Consider the following 20,770-nt stretch of genomic DNA (forward strand, 5'->3'; position numbering starts at 1 on the left):
AGCAGCGGTGTCTGTGCAGCCGCTGCTTCCCAATTGGAATGAATAAGACTGCCTGTATGGAACAACTGTGTGGGCAAATACGGCCCTCGCAAAGAGATATGCTATAGTATGACCATGTGAATGAGGCCTAAGGCTGGGTTAGTTTCCTGAGTCTCTTCATGAAGGGAGATTTCCTCTCACTTCCTGGTGTGTTTCTGGGAGAGGAAGTCATGTGACATTCCTTAGTAAACTCCTGACAGAGGTGGTTTCCCTTCTCTCCTCAGAACTAGGAGAGAATACTATGTGCAGAACACGTTCTATTTCTATCCCTTCACCGCCATTCTAAAAACGGCTTTCAGGTCACTTCGTTCCTGGCACCAGACGTGTGTTCAGATGTAACCACAGAGCGGACACTGCGTGTGTGGAGGGTGTATAGACGGCATGTCTCAGTTACATGGAGGGTGTATAGACGGTATATCTCAGTTATATAGAAGGTATTGTATATCTAAGTTGTATGAAGGGGACACACAGCTGGGACAGCACACTTCTGCTCTCCTGAGGACAGCGGGAGGGCGCGCCTTGCTCGTGCACGGCGGCAGTGTCGGAGGCGTGCAGCAGATTCTTGCCCCGTAGTGACGGGATTTCCTCACCTGGCCGGATTACCGGGACTTCGCGTCACCCCGGGGTTCCTGAGCGCGTTCCCGGAACCTTCTACCTGCTTCTTACCAACTTCACCCGGCTGGGTACATAGCACGGTAAGTACATAGCTGGGTCCAAGGAACGGTATGTATTTAGCACATAGCTAGGCACCCCCGGTGCTGTAAGTGACCCGTTCTTGTCTTCTGTGTTATAGGAGGAGCAGTGAAGACCCGGCATGCCCCCTTCCCGGTGATCCTCGGTCATGTCGTGCTGTGGGGAGTATCAGGTAACAAGTGACTTGCCTGTATATACCTATATACCCTTCACTGATGGGTCATCACACCCACCTCATCCAACCTGGCACCTGCTGATCTCCTATCCTCATTATTACTCCAAATCCCATGTCCTGTACTGTATGGGAGATCCCGGATCCCGTGTCCTGTACTGTATGGGAGATCCCGGATCCCATGTCCTGTACTGTATGGGAGATCCCGGATCCCATGTCCTGTACTGTGTGGGAGATCCCGGATCCCATGTCCTGTACTGTGTGGGAGATCCCGGATCCCATGTCCTGTACTGTATGGGAGATCCCGGATCCCATGTCCTGTACTGTGTGGGAGATCCTGGATCCCATGTCCTGTACTGTGTGGGAGATCCCAGGTCCCATGTCCTGTACTGTGTGGGAGATCCCGGATCCCGTGTCCTGTACTGTGTGGGAGATCCCGGATCCCGTGTCCTGTACTGTGTGGGAGATCCCGGATCCCGTGTCCTGTACTGTGTGGGAGATCCCGGATCCCGTGTCCTGTACTGTGTGGGAGATCCCGGATCCCGTGTCCTGTACTGTGTGGGAGATCCCGGATCCCATGTCCTGTACTGTGTGGGAGATCCCGGATCCCGTGTCCTGTACTGTGTGGGAGATCCTGGATCCTGTGTCCTGTACTGTGTGGGAGATCCTGGATCCTGTGTCCTGTACTGTGTGGGAGATCCTGGATCCTGTGTCCTGTACTGTGTGGGAGATCCCGGATCCCATGTCCTGTACTGTGTGGGAGATCCCGGATCCCGTGTCCTGTACTGTGTGGGAGATCCCGTGTCCTGTACTGTGTGGGAGATCCTGGATCCTGTGTCCTGTACTGTATGGGAGATCCCGGATCCCGTGTCCTGTACTGTATGGGGGATCCCGTGTCCTGTACTGTATGGGAGATCCAGAAACCTGTGGCCTGTACTGTGTGGGAGATCCCAGATCCCGTGTCCTGTACTGTATGGGGGATCCCGTGGCCTGTACTGTATGGGAGAACCAGGAACCAGTGGCCTGTACTGTGTGGGAGATTCCGTGTCCTGTACTGTGTGGAAGATCCCAGATCCCGTGTCCTGTACTGTATGGGAGATCCCGTGTCCTGTACTGTATGGGGGATCCCGTGTCCTGTACTGTATGGGAGATCCAGGAACCTGTGGCCTGTACTGTGTGGGAGAACCTGTGGCCTGTACTGTGTGGGAGATTCCGTGTCCGGTACTGTGTGGAAGATCCCAGATCCCGTGTCCTGTACTGTATGGGAGATCCCGTGTCCTGTACTGTATGGGAGATCCCATGTCCTGTACTGTATAGGGGATCCTGGATCCTGCAGCCTGTACTGTATGGGAGATTCCGTGTCCTGTACTGTATGGGAGATTCCGTGTCCTGTACTGTATGGGAGATCCCGTGTCCTGTACTGTATAGGGGATCCTGCAGCCTGTACTGTATGGGAGATCCCAGATCCTGTACTGTGTTGGAGATTCCGTGTCCTGTACTGTATTGGAGATTCCGTGTCCTGTACTGTATTGGAGATTCCGTGTCCTGTACTGTGTTGGAGATTCCGTGTCCTGTACTGTGTTGGAGATTCCGTGTCCTGTACTGTGTTGGAGATTCCGTGTCCTGTACTGTGTGGGAGATTCCGTGTCCTGTACTGTGTGGGAGATCCTGGATCCTGCAGCCTGTACTGTGCGGGAGATTCCGTGTCCTGTACTGTATGAGAGATCCTGGATCCTGCAGCCTGTACTGTATGGGAGATCCCGTGTCCTGTACTGTATGGGAGATCCTGTGTCCTGTACTGTATGGGAGATCCCAGACCCTGTACTGTATGAGAGATCCTGTGTCCTGTACTGTATAGTGGTGGTTCTCAACCCTGTCCTAGAGTACCCCATGTTTTGGGAATTTCTCTTGGATAATAGCTGTCCAAAATACCAAGTCATTGACTCTGATTTAAAACACCTGTGCAAGATAAAGGAAAACCTGCAAATATGGCTTGTTGGGGGACAGGGTTGAGAACCACTGCTGTATGAGAGATTCCTTGTCCAGTACTGTATAAGAGATCCTGGATCCCGTGTCCTGTACTGTATGGGGGATCCCGTGTCCTGTACAGTATGGGAGATCCAGGAACCTGTGGCCTGTACTGTGTGGGAGATTCCGTGTCCTGTACTGTGTGGAAGATCCCAGATCCCGTGTCCTGTACTGTATGGGAGATCCCGTGTCCTGTACTGTATGGGAGATCCCGTGTCCTGTACTGTATGGGAGATCCCGTGTCCTGTACTGTATGGGAGATCCCGTGTCCTGTACTGTATAGGGGATCCCGTGTCCTGTACTGTATAGGGGATCCCGTGTCCTGTACTGTATAGGGGATCCTGCAGCCTGTACTGTGTGGGAGATCCGGGATCCCTTGTCCTGTATTGTATGGGAGATCCCATGTCTTGTACTGTATAGGAGATTCCGGATCCCTTGTCCTGTACTGTATGGGAGATCCCATTGGCCTGTACTGTATGGGAGATCCCATTGGCCTGTACTGTATGGGAGATCCCATTGGCCTGTACTGTATGGGAGATCCGGGCTCCCGTGTCCTGTACTGTATGGGAGATCTTGTGCCCTGTACTGTATGGGACAAGCAAGATATTTGGGGGGCACACCCTAAAAGATACATTAAAGATGGTGCAGCCATAATACCATGAAACAAAACAAAATATCACAGCACACACATGCAAAAAGACATTTACCTCCTGCAATGCTATTTAAAACACCTAAACATTTTAAAAAAATATGGGGATTTGGTCACACCATATTGCTGTACGGTGCTTAAGCCCACTTACTGCGACAAAGTACCCCATAGTTAGTGGGTCCTACGCTATCCATAGAATGGGAGATCCTGCTTCTCTGAACCATGGGAAAAATACACTCCTCTATATGGGAGAACTAAATCCCGGATCCCGTGTCCTGTACTGTATGGGAGATCCCGTGTCCTCTACTCTGTATGGGAGATCCCGGATTCCATGTCCTGTACTGTATGGGAGATACTGGATTCCATGTCCTGTACTGTATGGGAGATTCCATGTCCTGTACTGTATGGGAGATTCCATGTCCTGTACTGTATGGGAGATCCCATGTCCTGTACTGTATGGGAGATCCCATGTCCTGTACTGTATGGGAGATCTCAGATCCCATGTCTTGTACTGTATGGGAGATCTCAGATCCCATGTCTTGTACTGTATGGGAGATCTCAGATCTCATGTCCTCTACTGTATGGGAGATCTCAGATCTCATGTCCTCTACTGTATGGGAGATCTCAGATCTCATGTCCTCTACTGTATGGGAGATCTCAGATCTCATGTCCTCTACTGTATGGGAGATCTCAGATCTCATGTCCTCTACTGTATGGGAGATCTCAGATCCCATGTCCTGTACTGTATGGGAGACCCCAGATCCCGTGTCCTGTACTGCGTGGGGGGATCCCGTGTCCCGTACTGTGTGGGGGATCCCGTGTCCTGTACTGCGTGGGGGGATCCTGTGTCCTGTACTGCGTGGGGGGATCCTGTGTCCTGTACTGCGTGGGGGGATCCCGTGTCCTGTACTGCGTGGGGGGATCCCATGTCCTGTACTGCGTGGGGGGATCCCGTGTCCTGTACTGCGTGGGGGGATCCCGTGTCCTGTACTGCGTGGGGGGATCCCGTGTCCTGTACGGTATGGGAGATCCCGGATTCCATGTCCTCTACTGTATGGGAGATCTCAGATCTCATGTCCTCTACTGTATGGGAGATCTCGGATCTCGTGTCCTTTACTGTATGGGAGATCTCGGATCTCGTGTCCTCTACTGTATGGGAGATCTCGGATCTCGTGTCCTCTACTGTATGGGAGATCTCGGATCTCATGTCCTCTACTGTATGGGAGATCCCGGATCCCATGTCCTGTACTGTATGGGAGATCCAGTGTCCTGTACAGTATGAGGGATCCCATGTCCTGTACTATATGAGAGATCCCAGATCCCATGTCCTGTACTGCATGGGAGATCCTATGTCTTGTACTGCTGGGAGATCCCAGATCCCATGTCCTGTACTGTATAGGAGAGCCCGTGTTCTGTACTGTATGGGAGATCACGTGTCCTGTACTCTGTATAGGGGATCCTGCAGCCTGTACTGTGTGGGAGATCCGGGATCCCTTGTCCTGTATTGTATGGGAGATCCCATGTCTTGTACTGTATAGGAGATTCCGGATCCCTTGTCCTGTACTGTATGGAAGATCCCATTGGCCTGTACTGTATGGGAGATCCAATTGGCCTGTACTGTATGGGAGATCCCATTGGCCTGTACTGTATGGGAGATCCGGGCTCCCGTGTCCTGTACTGTATGGGAGATCTTGTGTCCTGTACTGTATGGGACAAGCAAGATATTTGGGGGGCACACCCTAAAAGATACATTAAAGATGGTGCAGCCATAATACCATGAAACAAAACAAAATATCACAGCACACACATGCAAAAAGACATTTACCTCCTGCAATGCTATTTAAAACACCTAAACATTTAAAAAAAATATGGGGATTTGGCCACACCATATTGCTATACGGTGCTTAAGCCCACTTACTGCGACAAAGTACCCCATAGTTAGTGGGTCCTACGCTATCCATAGAATGGGAGATCCTGCTTCTCTGAACCATGGGAAAAATACACTCCTCTATATGGGAGAACTAAATCCCGGATCCCGTGTCCTGTACTGTATGGGAGATCCCGTGTCCTCTACTCTGTATGGGAGATCCCGGATTCCATGTCCTGTACTGTATGGGAGATACTGGATTCCATGTCCTGTACTGTATGGGAGATTCCATGTCCTGTACTGTATGGGAGATCCCATGTCCTGTACTGTATGGGAGATCCCATGTCCTGTACTGTATGGGAGATCCCATGTCCTGTACTGTATGGGAGATCCCATGTCCTGTACTGTATGGGAGATCTCAGATCCCATGTCCTGTACTGTATGGGAGATCTCAGATCCCATGTCCTGTACTGTATGGGAGATCTCAGATCCCATGTCCTCTACTGTATGGGAGATCTCAGATCTCATGTCCTCTACTGTATGGGAGATCTCAGATCTCATGTCCTCTACTGTATGGGAGATCTCAGATCTCATGTCCTCTACTGTATGGGAGATCTCAGATCTCATGTCCTCTACTGTATGGGAGATCTCAGATCTCATGTCCTCTACTGTATGGGAGACCCCAGATCCCGTGTCCTGTACTGTATGGGAGACCCCAGATCCCGTGTCCTGTACTGCGTGGGGGGATCCCGTGTCCTGTACTGCGTGGGGGGATCCCGTGTCCTGTACTGCGTGGGGGGATCCCGTGTCCTGTACTGCGTGGGGGGATCCCGTGTCCTGTACTGCGTGGGGGGATCCCGTGTCCTGTACTGCGTGGACGATCCCGTGTCCTGTACGGTATGGGAGCTCCCGGATTCCATGTCCTCTACTGTATGGGAGATCTCAGATCTCATGTCCTCTACTGTATGGGAGATCTCGGATCTCGTGTCCTCTACTGTATGGGAGATCTCGGATCTCGTGTCCTCTGCTGTATGGGAGATCTCGGATCTCGTGTCCTCTACTGTATGGGAGATCTCGGATCTCATGTCCTCTACTGTATGGGAGATCTCGGATCTCATGTCCTCTACTGTATGGGAGATCTCGGATCTCATGTCCTCTACTGTATGGGAGATCCTGGATCCCATGTCCTCTACTGTATGGGAGATCCAGTGTCCTGTACAGTATGAGGGATCCCATGTCCTGTACTATATGAGAGATCCCAGATCCCATGTCCTGTACTGCATGGGAGATCCTATGTCTTGTACTGCTGGGAGATCCCAGATCCCATGTCCTGTACTGCATGGGAGATCCTATGTCTTGTACTGCTGGGAGATCCCAGATCCCATGTCCTGTACTGTATGGGAGAGCCCGTGTTCTGTACTGTATGGGAGATCACGTGTCCTGTACTCTGAGAGATCCTATGGCCTGTACTGTATAGGACATCCGGGATCCCATGTCCTGTGTGTACTGTAAGGGAGATCCTGTGTCCTGTATTGTATGGGAGACCCAAGATCCCGTGTCCTGTGTTGCGTGGGGGATCCCGTGTCCTGTGTTGCGTGGGGGATCCCGTGTCCTGTGTTGCGTGGGGGATCCCGTGTCCTGTGCTGCGTGGGGGATCCCGTGTCCTGTGCTGCGTGGGGGATCCCGTGTCCTGTGCTGCGTGGGGGATCCCGTGTCCTGTGCTGCGTGGGGGATCCCGTGTCCTGTGCTGCGTGGGGGATCCCGTGTCCTCATGTACTGTGTGGGAGATCTCAGATCCCATGTCCTATACTGCATTGGGGAACCCATTTTTTTTACTGTATAGGATCCCGGATCCCGTGTCATGTACTGTATGACTGATCCCTTGTGCTGTGTGGGAGATTCCGTGTCCTGTGCTGTGTGGGAGATTCCGTGTCCTGTGCTGTGTGGGAGATTCCGTGTCCTGTGCTGTGTGGGAGATCTTGGATCCATGTCCTGTACTGTATGGGAGATCCCAGATCCTGTAGCCTGTACAGTATGGGGAATCCCAGATCCTGTAGGCTGTACTGTATAGGGGATCCTGTGTCCTGTACTGTATAGGAGATCCCAGATCAGATGATGATCAGACCCTCTAATATCCATCTTCTGTTTGTGTAGGGAGTGATCAGACACCCCTCTTCCAGCATTATCACAGTCCAAAAGAAGAAATACAATTTGTACGTTTCTTCCTCTAAGGATTGGTCAATGAGGCAGTGTGTCCATAGGATGACTATACACACTACAGTCAGATTACAGTTCTTGTTCAATTATCTGTAAAGCGTTAGTTCACCCTTTCATAAATATGTAACACCCTCCACACCCCGCCTGTCCCCGCTGTACTCTGGCGATCCTGAACTGTTAACATCCCTGCAGCCTGTTCAGGATTCTGGGGATTTGAATACCTCGCTCTTCTCCCTATTCTCTGTATAGTGCTTCCGGGAGGGACCACATTAATTCATCGTGATGGCGCTGACCAGCGGGGTGGGAAGGATGTATGCTTTTCACATTTTTTCTGAAAAGGTGAACTAATATTTTAAAGTGACACTAAGCCTAATGAAAAAATAGCATATTCTGTTTTTCAAAATTGATGACATGAATGTACCTGTTAAAAAAAAGTCTCGGCTTGCACATCCACAAACGTGGATGAACTTCTGTTAACCAGGAATGTTGCAAATGTTTTCTCATTCAGCAGCTGCAGCTACTGATCAGTGTATTCTGACAGCGGAGGGTCCTGCTGTCAGAATACAATGTCTCAGTGGGGAGGATTCCTCCATTCACCTCGCTTGTGTGAACAATAAAAAAAATTGTCCATCTAGAGTATGGCGTGATTTTCTCTATCCAAAAAGAATACGTTTTGCTTTAGTTTAAATTTTGAGACTGTGCTGCTGAAACTTCCATTCTGTGAGTGGCTATGGTTGTCCTCCTAGATCCCACTGTATGTGGATATGTAGCCACCATCCTCGGCGCAATCCTGAGACATGCTGCAGCAGTACATGCCCACACACATTCAGTGTAAACTTCCCACTGATAAAATCTCTACCCACAACATTCACGGCCTGAGGAAGAAGCATGCATGCTTCGAACGCGTGCACCCTCCCGCTGAACTTTAATCCGGAAGTGATGACATCGCAGCAGGACGTTCCGGTGTTCACGGATCCCTTCCCCTGGATACTGAAGGCATTGGACTCCACCACTGCGTTCGCTACTGAGGATGACTTCTCGGTACACACCGGTCCCAGCCCTGCATCCTCTGGATAAGTGCGGATGACACCCATTATACATGCCTGTCTCTCTCATCTGTTTGTGAGTGTATTCACTATTTTTTTACATTGAATCCTTTAAATTTTTAATATACTACGCTTAGAAGACACCGCTTTCTTTCCCTCACTTCGTTTCAGATCAGCCTTCCTTCCTACTAGTTTTTATTGCTTTTTATGGACATTGCCAAATGGCCTTTATTTAAATCATTTATGTGCTGGTTTATCAGCTGCATCCTCACCCAGAGTGTGCTTAATCCACCTCACTTTGTTTGCATTGCAACACAGGGACACAGGAGCTGTGGGACACGTGAGGGTTGCAAACTGGCATTCCTGATACAGGAAAGACACCGTTTTCCCAGCACTAGGCTGAACTTTATAGCGGCTTTAAATGTTATGACTATATTCTGCGATTAAGTGCAATTTGTATAGTGCCTCTGTTTTTGTACTTAGGACTATGCTTACCAAAAAAGTAAAGGTTTCACCCCCAGGCATTAGGATCTTGAGTCGCATTTCCACGCTGTCATCCTTGCCTGAATTACCAGTTATGGCAAGCCAGTAGGGAGCCATTGGAACAAATTGGTGGTGCAGCTGCTTCTCACATCTCAGTCCCTGTATACGTGACTGAAGATGTCCTTTCCTCCTCTCTGCAGGGTCTGGAAGAGAGATTAGCGGCTTTAATCGCATCCTTCATTCAAATGGATAGTAAGCATGCTAGATCCCCCTCCCCCACTTCAGAACCTTTGCAAGGGGAACAGTGGGCTCAGGATGAGGTGTTACCCTCATTGGATCAGGAGGAAAAACAAACTGATAATTCCTCTATGGAGGAAACAATGGTAGATGAACCTTTTTCATCCTTACAATCTGAGAAATTGCTGATACAAACTCTTACAGAGATGGTTCGTTCCACTTTCATGCTGCCCCTAACACAGTCTCCTGAAAGCTTGGTTTCTTCCTTGGGTTCCTTAAAACCTTCTCAGCCTTTGCAGGCGTTTCCTGCACATGCATTACTAGAACAGCTTTTTTTTTTGCTGAATGGGATCAGCCGGATAAGCATTTTCTCCCTCCTAAGAAATGTTCAATTCTCTATCCCCTGGAGGAGAAATTCTCCATCCCCTGGAGGAGAAATTCTCCAAAAAAATGGGAAGTACCAGCAGTTGACACTGCGATTTCCAGTGTGAATAAAGGCCTAACTTGTCCTGTAGACAATGCACAAATGCTTAAGGATCCAACAGATAAAAAGTTAGAATCCCTGTTTAAAATCTACTTTTTTCTTGGCAGGTGCCGTTACTCAACCTGCAGTCTGTCAATCACTAAAGGACCACTTTACACAGCCCCTTAGAGAGATTCCTGCACAACAAGCTTGGGAATTGGCTGAACTACCAAAAGCATTATGCTTTACCATAGATGCCATTAAAAATTCTATTCACCAGGCATCCTGCCTTACGCTTATGCTGGTGCATATGCGTAGAATCCTGTGGTTAAAAAATTGGTCAGCTGAAGCACCATGTAAAAACTTCCTAACTGGGTTCCCTTTTCATGGGGAGCGACTATTTGGAGAAGACTTGGACAAATATATTCAAACAATTTCTAGTGGGAAAAGTACTCTTTTGCCAGTCAAAAGAAAGTATAAACACCCTTCATTTAAAAGGGCTCTTTCCCCTGTGCCAGGGGCTTCTGCCTCTAGGCAGTGGCGACAGCCTCCGCCGTCAGACTCTAGAGGAAAACCTCAGAGTCAGACCCGGGCTCAAAAGAAGTCCTGGAATCGAAAACCTGCAAATCAGAATCCTAAAGCCTCATAATGAAGAGGCAACCCCCCTCACCAAGGTGGGGGGAAGACTTCTGCAGCTTTCAGAAGTCTGGAAAGAGGAAATTCAGTACAGAATTTCTGGATTTTCCACCGTCTCGCTTCCTGAGGCCAAGCATTTCCAAAGATTCAGAGAAAAGACAATCTCTGTTTCAGTCACTAGACCAATTTAATATCTCAAGGGGTGATCATACAGATCCCCACAAAAGAGCAAGGTCTGGGGTTTTATTCAAATCTTTTTATGGTACCAAAACCAAATGGAGATGTCAGACCCATTCTAGATCTAAAAAATCTAAATCGGTTCCTGAAGATCCGCTCCTTTCGCATGGAGACGATCAGGTCAGTGATTTCTACCCTTCTAAGAGGAGAACTTCTGGCATCAATCAACATCAGGGATGCCTATCTGCATGTCCCTATATTTCCCCCTCACCAAAAGTTTCTGCCGTCGGAGTTGGAACAGCAGCATTTTCAGTTTGTAGCCCTACCCTTCGGGGTAGCCACAGCACCCTGGGTGTTCACAAAAGTGCTGGCCCCACCTCTAGCCAGGTTAAGGGCACAGGGCATAACAGTCGTAACAGTTGTAGCATACCTAGACGATCTATTACTAATAGATGTGTCTCGTTTGGAGCAAAGCGTACACACTACAACCAATTATCTGGAAAATTTGAGTTGGATTCTTAACCTAGAGAAATCTTCCTTAATACCGCTAAAAAGGCTGGAGTACCTGGGTCTGATCATAGACACAGCCCAGGAAAAGGTGTTCTTGCCTCAGGCAAAAATCAACTCCATAAGAGAGCTGGTGCGGATGGTCAGGTCAAAAGATGATCCCTCCATTCGCCTTTGAATGAGGTTGCTAGGAACCATGATGGCTTTATTCGAAGCAGTTCCCTATGCCCAGTTTCATTCGAGACTGTTGCAAAACAGTATCCTGTCTGCTTGGAACAAAACAATTCAAGCTTTAGACTTGCCAATGCGGCTGTCCCCAAGAGTGTCCCAAAGCCTCACTTGGTGGTTACTAACCCAGAATCTGTTGAATGGAAAATCCTTCAGACCAGTCATCTGGAAAGTGGTAGCGACGCATGCCAGCCTTTCAGGCTGGGGAGCAGTACTAGAAAAGACAACTGTCCAGGGACAGTGGTCAATTACCGAAAGAACCTTGCCCATCAATATCCTAGAGATTCGGGCAGTGCGTCTGGCTCTAAAGGCCTGGACTTTCAGGTTATGGAATTGTCTTGTCAGGATCCAATCCGACAATGCCACAGCTGTGGCCTATATCAATCACCAAGGGGGAACCAAGAGTCTCTCAGCGCTGAGAGAGGTGAACCATATTCTAACTTGTGCTGAAAGGAAAGTTGCATGCCTATCGGCAGTCTTCATTCAGGGTGTAGAGAATTGGCAGGCGGACTACTTGAGTCGCCAGCAGTTATTCCCAGGGGAATGGTCTCTTTACCCCGACATATTTCAGGCTGTTTGCCAAAGATGGGGGACTCCGGACGTAGATCTTCTAGCGTCCAGGTTCAACATGAAGTTGGTCAACTTTGTGGCCAGAACAAGGGATCCACTCTCATGTGGAACAGATGTGTTGGTGACCCCATGGGATCAGTTCTCACTGATCTATGCATTCCCCCGTATTCAGTTGTTGCCTCTACTTCTTTGCAGGATCAAGCTGGAAAGAAAGCCGGTAATTCTGTTGCCACCAGCATGGCTCAGAAGGTCATGGTATGCAGAAATCATAATGATAGCAGTGGAGGGCCCATAGTCCCTTCCATTACGGCCAGATTTGCTCTCACAGGGACTGATATTCCATCCTTCCTTATGCTCTCTAAATTTGACGGCTTGGCTATTGAAACACACATTCTAAAGAAACGTGGGCTTTCCGTGTCGGTTATCTCTACCCTGATTAATGCAAGGAAGCCAGCTTCCAGAACTATACATTATAGGGTTTGGAGGGCTTATGTTTCCTGGTGTGAATCCAGGGGGTGGCACCCTCGGAGATATTTAATAGGCAGAATTCTTTCCTTTCTACAATTAGGGGTAGAAATGAAATTGGCCTTGAGTACTTTTAAAGCTAAGTCTCAGCTTTATCGGTCTTATTTCAAAGACCACTTGCTACACATTCTTTAGTCCGGGGTTTTATGTAAGGGGTAATGTGGCTTAATCCACCCGTCAAACCTCCCTTGAACCCTTGGGACTTGAATTTAGTTTTGTCTGTGTTACAAAAACAGACATTTGAACCGGTACAACATATTCTCTTAGTCCTTTTAACAAGAAAGATGGTATTTTTGGTTGCTATATCCTCAGCAAGGAGGGTTTCAGAATTGGCTGCTCCTTCTTGTAAAGAGCCATATTTGATTTTTCATGAGGACAGAGTGGTGTTGCGCCCTCGTCCAGGTTTTTTACCAAAAGTGTTCTCAGGTTTTCACCTGAACCAAGATATTTTCCTGCCATCGTTTTTTCCAAAACCATGTTCCAAGGAAGTAAAGTCACTACATTGTCTTGATGTGGTGAGAGCAGTGAAAATCTATTCAAAGGCAACTGCTCAGATTCGTAAGACTGATGTCTTATTTATTCTGCTAGAGGGTCCTAAGAAAGGACAGGCAGCGTCGAAATCCACTGTCGCTAAATGGATTCAGCAAGTCATAATTCAAACTTATGATTTAAGGGGTAAGATTCTCCCTTTCCAAGTTAAGGCGCACTCTACCAGGGCGGTTAGTGCTTCTTGGGCAGTGCGTCATCAGGCCTCCATGGCTCAGATCTGTAAGGCCGCAACTTGGTCTTCAGTGCATACATTCACAAAATTTTATCAGCTGGATGTAAGGAGGTATGAGGATATCGCCTTTGGGCGCAGTGTGCTGCAGGCAGCAGCATAGGTCCTCAAGTCTGGGGGTACCCTCTGGGTTGTGTCTCCCTCCCCTCAAGTAGCATTGCTATGGGATGTCCCATTAAGTAATTACTTAAGGCTCTATGTCCCATGATGTACGATAAAGAAAATAGGATTTTTATAACCGCTTACCTGTAAAATCCTTTTCTTGGAGTACATCATGGGACATTGCTTTGCTACAAAAACTGATGTGCTCCTGGAAGGAGGAGGGGTTATATAGGGAGTGAACTTCCTGGATTGGGTATAACCAGTGTCCATCACCTGTAGGTGGCCTATAACCCATTAAGTAATTACTTAAGGCTCTGTGTCCCATGATGTACTCCAAGAAAAGGATTTTACAGGTAAGCTGTTATAAAAATCCTACTATTGCCTCCTCACCACCTGTTTTAAAACTGTAAAGCCTGCATTACCGTGCTGAAATCGTATGCATTGCATGAATGGGTCATGTTCAGTGGTGCCATAGTCCGCCCAATGCAACAGGAGGTATAATTTTTGCTATGGCATGTGTACCACCAGTGTGGCTGCCTTTTGCAGCTTAGGGGGGAGCGGTCATAGGACAGAAACAAATGCAGTTCAGCCACCTATTTTTACCATCCCCTTACTGCAAGTATAAAGGAGCCCTGAGGAAGGCTGGGCACTCTTGGCCAGAAGCCGTGGAACTGAGCTGTACCCAGCAGTAAATCAAACGTACATTCTAATTATTATTTATGAATTTACTATCTATGTATTTTATTTATCAGCTATCTGCTTTGTGCCATTTTTTAACATGAGCCTGTACAGTAGTAACACTTTATGATTACCAAAACTACATGATATAGTTGTCAGTAGATCTAAAGGAGATCATACACTGATCAGCCATAACTTTATGACCCTGACAGGTTAAGTAATAACATTGATTGTCTCATTACAATGGCATCTGAAATCAGAGGGATATAGTAGGCAATGAGTAAACATGTTGTCCCTTGCGGGGAGCGGGTAGGACGTCTCCTCGCCTACCTAGCCCATATGGATCTTAGACCACCTACAGTGGTATCCCTAAGAGGCACTAGTGGTGAGATGATCACTGAACCCGACAAGGTGGCAGGAGAATTTCGCTCTTTCTTCTCGTCCTTGTATTCCTCCACTGTTAGTGACCTCAGCGAGGAAACAGGGGTACTCCTAGCTAATGTAGAACTGCCCACACTTACCCAGCCTCATATTGATATGCTGGAGGCCCCTATTACCACGGATGATATCGTTGAAGCAATGTCCCAATTTAAAGCTTCAAAAGCACCCGGATTGGACGGTCTCCCCCTCGAATTTTATCGGACATACACCGAAAACATAGTCCCCAGGCTACACAATCTATTTTCCCACATATTCAAATCTGGATCTTTACCTCAATCTATGAACAAAGCTTATATAGTACTCATACCCAAACCTGGTAAAAATGTAGAACTCCCTGAATCATATCGCCCAATATCCCTTCTTCAATTGGATATTAAAATTTTGGCCAAGGTCCTGACGATGCGCCTGAACAAAGTAATCCTCACCCTGATCCATCCGAATCAAACCGGATTTATGCCTGCTAAAAATACGGCATATAACCTCCGTAGACTATTTATGCACCTACAAGCTGAACATGACCAGATGAGATCCAGAGTCGTGGTGTCCTTGGACGCCGCAAAGGCGTTCGACTCTGTTGAGTGGGACTACATCTGGCACTGCCTAGCAAAGTTCGGATTCGGACCTAGATTCATCAGATGGATCCAATTAATGTACCAGAACCCTAGCGCCAGGATCCTGGTCAATGGGAGGGTTTCTGACACCTTTCCCCTTTCAAGGGGCACGCGTCAGGGGTGCCCCTTATCCCCCTTACTATATGCCCTTGTGGTGGAACCCCTTGTAGCCTCACTGAGGTCATACCCGGGAATTACAGATTTGAGGAGCGGGAGTCTAGTGGAAACAATCAGTCTATACGCAGACAACATGCTGCTGTATTTATCTGACTCCGGCCCCTCTCTGAAGGCAGCATTAGAAACAATACAAACATTCGGAAAGTATTCAGGTTTAAAAATAAATTGGGACAAGTCCCAAATCCTCCCTATAGATGTAGGTGTACCCTCACAGAGTCAAGCCTTCTCCCCCCTTACAATTGTTAGCTCTATGAAATATCTAGGCATCACCATCACCCGAACCCCCGAAGAATACACCAAACTTAATATAGAACCCCTGATCACGACCCTGAAAAACAAGACCCAGATTTGGGCTAAACTTCTCCTGGGAGTCTTGGGTCGCGTGAACCTTATAAAAATGGTTCTACTTCCCAAGTTCCTGTACGTCCTCTGACACGCCCCGGTATATTTACCTCTCAGAATTTTTAAATCAATTGAAACAATCCTTTTGTGTGGGGGAAGGCCCGTCATAAACTATCTTGGCAAGTGCTGAAAAACCCCACAGATCTGGGGGGCACGGCATTACCTGACTTCAATCTCTATTATTTGGCAGCGCAGCTATCGCACTTTTATTACCTAGATAAATGCGATAAAGAACGATATCTGACTTTGCTATGCTCCCCACATGCCCGTTTATACACCCACCCATTTCAAATTATCTTCAGAGACCCCGTAGATCCCTGGATATTGGAAAGTCGTAAAGGCTTATTATATACCCATTGCAAAATATGGGCAGTGGTGAGACGCAGACTGGACGTGCCACCCACGCACTCACATACGCCACTTTGGGACAATCCGGGTTTGAAGGAATTATTATCCTTACCAGACCATAGCTTGTGGATCGTTCGTGGGGTGAGGTATCTCTCAGATGTTTATCGGGGACAATATTCTGAAATCCTTTCAACAACTTAAGGATGAATTTATCCTCCCTAATTCCATGCCTTTTAGATACCTCCAGCTCCGCCATGCTCTTCAGGCCCAGTTTCACGAAAATCCATCTAACCTAGAACAATTGGATGTTCTCAATATTATTAGGGGGCAAGACGCCTCCAAACTCATTTCAATTTTTTTAAAGCTCTCTCCTTCGTCCCACAGCTACGATACTTGCTTATGGGTTAAAAAATCGATGGGTCGGTGACGTGGGGGAGCTGGAGGATGATGAGTGGGAGGACACGCTGGACAATTGTAAAACAATATCTACCAGGCTCTCAGATTGCCTCACCCAGGTATATATTTTACATAGATCATACTTGACTCCCATCCGACATGCTAGATTCAAACCCAACCACAACCCCCTATGCCCCAGATGTGACAGTCCCTCTGGTACCTTTTTTCACCTCTTATGGACGTGTCCGGTTATACACGACTACTGGTCCCACATAGTGCAATTCATACACGATGAAATGGGATCTCCCCTTAGGCTCTGCCCCAAACAATGTTTACTAGGAATCTTCCCAGACTCAGACAAATTCCATATCACATTTCTTAAGGAAACGCTGTTCATAGCTAGGCTGCTTATAGCAAGGAAATGGCTGAGGATAGATCCACCAACACTCCAAGAATGGATAGTTGCCGTTAATAATGTCTTGCTCTACACAAAAGAAACATATGCCCATAGGGGCTTCCCGTCCAAATATGGGAAAATATGGGACTCCTGGCTGGGTAATGCAGCCACATGCAACTCAACAACTGAAAGCACCCCGGAAGGTTAACCACTTAATTTATAGGATAATATATTGACAAAACGCCTATTAGATGCTGTGTATAAATATATGTTAAATCTCACAAGAATCTGTTCACATGTGCCATGTACAAAGTGACTGTGAAGGTCAAGCTGAATGTATTGTCTACTCTGTTAACCACATTTATTCTCACACATATGCCAGTGTAATGTATACTCTGTAGATGTGTACTCTTCTCAAATAAACAACAACAATATTTGTAAAAAAAAAAAAAAAAACATGTTGTCCCTGAACTTGATGTGTTAAAAGCAAAAAAAGTAGGCATCACAGTTTGTTGTGTATAGGGCTGTGTAGCTGCAGTCTGGTCGTTCTGCCCACGTTGACCTGCTTTCATAGTAAAAAGCACCTACGATGGGCACGTGAGCATCAAAATTGGATCAGAGAGAAATGGAAGAAAGTCTGGTCTGACAAATCACATTTTCTTTTCTATCATGTGGATGGTCAGGTGCACGTGCATTGCTTACCTGGGGAAGAGATGGCACGATGATGCAGTATGGGAAGAAGGCAAGCCAGAGGAGGTAGTGTCATGCTTTGGACAGTGTTCTGCTGGGAAACCTTGGGTCCTGCCATTAATGTTGATGTTACTTGACATATACCACCTACCTAAACATTGTTGCTGAGCAAGTACACCCCTTCATGGAAACCGTATTTACTGATGGCAGTTGCCTCTTTCAGCAGGGTAATGCACCCTGTTATACTGCAAAAAATGGTTCAAGAATGGTTTGAGGACGCGACGACGAGTCTAAGGTGTTAACTAGGCCTCCTGATTGTGCAGATCTCAATCAAGTCGAACATCTGTTGGATGTGCTGGAAAAATAAGTCCGATCCTTGGCCCCACCTTGCAACTTACAGGACTTAAAGGATCTGCTACTGATGGCTTGGTGTCAGATACCACATCATATCTTCAGAGGTCTAGTGGCGTTAAAGCCAATTAAGTCATGGCTGTTTTTGGCGGCAAAAGGGGGATCTACTCAATGTTAAATAGGTAGTCCTAAAGGTATGGTGATTGGTGTATGGTCAGCTATAGACCTGTAATTGTCTTCCAATCTATAAAACATTTAGGCTGGGTTCACACCTATGCGTATTGGATGCGGGTTTTCTCCACATCCAATTCGCATATTAGGAGATTGAGACCGGCTCTCTATGGAGCTGGTTCACACATCTCCGCAGCTGCTCTGGTGCGAATTGCACTGGAGTCCTGTGCGTCTTTTGGTCTGTTTCAGATCCGAATTCAGCCCAAAATTCAGGTTGAAATCGGACCTTAAATGGTGATGGAGACGCACCGGACTCCTGCTGTTAGCTGCTGCGTTCTCCAGTGTGAACCCAGCCTTAATCCTAACAGGATTGTTTCTTGGTGCTGAGCAATGGTCTCAGGAGAAAATTGCCGCTGGGTCTAGAACTCGTGGTTTTTAATCACTTGGGTACCAGCCTGTATACACCCTTTTATTACCAGGCCACTTTTTAGTTTTCTGTGATGTGATCATTTGAATACTTACTCAGTCATGCACCACCATACTCATACATTTTATACCATTTTGTGAGACAGGCAGAGCTTTCTTTTGGGGATACGAGATCACCACTGGGTTTTTTATATATAAATGGGAAAGAAGACTAAAAAAAAAGTTTAAAAGGAAAAAAGGGTTTCTATTGCTTTCTGCTATGGAATAAAAATGCCAGGACAGTACAAACACCCCCAAAATGACCTCTTTTTGGAAAGAAGACAACCCCAAGGTGAGGTGGTTAAGGTGTGCTGAAGCCAAGTAGTAGCAATAACATTTCCTCCTCCCCCTGTCATTGGTAACAAACCACTTGTTGGTCGCCCACAGTGCATTTACTGTGAATGTGCACTGGTGAAATCCCAGGACTGCAGTGTCTGATAAACATAGCAGATTATGGCGCTTGGTACCCAGCCGCTGTAAGCGGCCGGGGTATCATGTAATTGCTATGGCCAATCATAGCAGTTACATGCTTACAATGTAAGAAAACCTGTAATGAGTGGCTTCCATTCATGACCACTTGCTGTTGTGATGCTGTGATTGGCCCACAGCTCTCACACAGCACCTGGCAACCTGGCACCCTGTACCGTGTGATTGGCTGTAGCCCCCCCCCCCCCCCCCCCCCGATCACAGTGTCACTATGGTGTTTTGCAGTATAAAAATAAAAAAATGTAAGAAAATCATTTACATAATTTTTTCTTTTTTTTACATACCGTCACCAGTCAGTATCACTGATCACCACCACACCAGACATATGATGATGTTGTACTGCACTGGTGACAGTATGTAAAAAAAAAAAAAAAAACATTATTTCATTTCTTCATCTTCCAAGAATTTGTGAAAAAAAATTACTTTAAAAAAACGTGCCATGCCTCTCCCTAAATATGTTGGACTGTCTAGTTTTCAAAAAAGGTCCATTTGGGGGGTGTTTGTACTGTCCTGGAATTTTAGGACCTCGAGAAATGAGATGGGCCATCAGTACATCAGGATTGATAAATTTTCAAATATATATATATATATACCATAGTTTGTAGACTCTATAACTTTCACACAGAATAAATAATAAACACTGATTTGGGGTATTTTTACCAAAGAAGTGTAGCCGAATACATTTTGGCCTAAATTTATGAAGAAAGATTATTTGTTTTCAAAATTTTAGAACCAAAACTAAGAAAAACGTGTTTGTTTTTTTGTTCAAAAGTTTTCAGTGTTTTTTCATTTATAGAGAAAAACAAAAAAAACAGTGGTGACTAAATACCACCAAAAGAAAGTTCTATTTGTGTGAAAAAATGATATATAAATTTAATTTGGGTATAGTGTTACATGACCGCGCAATTGTCAGTTAACCACTTCAGCGCCAAAAGGTTTTACCCCTTCCTGACCAGACCATTTTTTTTTTTTTTTGCGATACAGCACTGCGTTGATTTAACTGATAATTGCGCGGTCGTGCGACGTTGTACTCAAATAAAATTGATGTCCTTTTTTTTCCCACAAATAGAGCTTTCTTTTGGTGGTATTTGATCACCGTTTTTTATTTATTTATTTTTTGTACTATAAACAAAAAAAGACCGATAATTTTGAAAAAAAAGGATTTTTTACTTTCTGCCATAAAACATTCTCGTTTAAAAAAATCTAATTTCTTAATCAATTTAGGCCAATTTGTATTCTGCTACATATTTTTGGTAAAAAAAAAAATCCCAAAAAGCGTATATATATTGATTGGTTTGTGCAAAAGTTATAGCATCTACAAACAAACATAGCGGACAAATCTGACACTAAGTGACACTTTTTGGGGACCCTTGACACCAATACAGTGACCAGTGCTAAAAAAAAATGCACTGTCACTGTATGAATAAAAAGTAGCGCATAAATGGTGCCAAAAGTCTTCAATCAAAAAAAAAACAGCTGAAAAAAACAAATGTCCACAAATAATAAACATAACAGTGAAAAAACTTGTAAGTCTCCCAATATAAGTGAATAAAATCCTGTCGGTGAGTGGGAAACAAATGACATGGAATGTCCCACTGAAAACCATGCGTGGATGCAGGGAGACAGAAGTTAAAACGCAGGTGAATCAACCAATCATCCCCAAGTTGTATCTCTCAACAACATGCGACTTGGTAAAGGTGGTGTGTAAGAAACTCTTACCAGATATGATGGACTCCCTTG

The 20,770-nt window shown here is 46.4% G+C and overlaps 1 protein-coding gene across 2 annotated transcripts in view; it reads left to right on the forward strand.

Moving 5' to 3' along the window:
• Positions 1–248: 248 nt before the first annotated feature.
• The window catches only part of SLC44A3 (solute carrier family 44 member 3), a 225,516-nt gene continuing 204,994 nt past the window's right edge, over positions 249–20,770 (forward strand). The window contains exons 1-2 of one of the 2 annotated variants that reach the window (XM_073593076.1): positions 249–734; positions 833–904. In XM_073593076.1, coding sequence (XP_073449177.1) covers positions 881–904 — 24 coding nt within the window. In that variant the 5' untranslated portion in view covers positions 249–734; positions 833–880. The remainder of the gene's footprint in view (positions 735–832; positions 905–20,770) is intronic. The other variant, XM_073593073.1, reaches the window with a different exon arrangement.

The sequence above is a fragment of the Aquarana catesbeiana genome, linkage group LG07, assembly GCF_042186555.1.
Source record: "Aquarana catesbeiana isolate 2022-GZ linkage group LG07, ASM4218655v1, whole genome shotgun sequence".
NCBI classification, from domain to species: domain Eukaryota; kingdom Metazoa; phylum Chordata; class Amphibia; order Anura; family Ranidae; genus Aquarana; species Aquarana catesbeiana.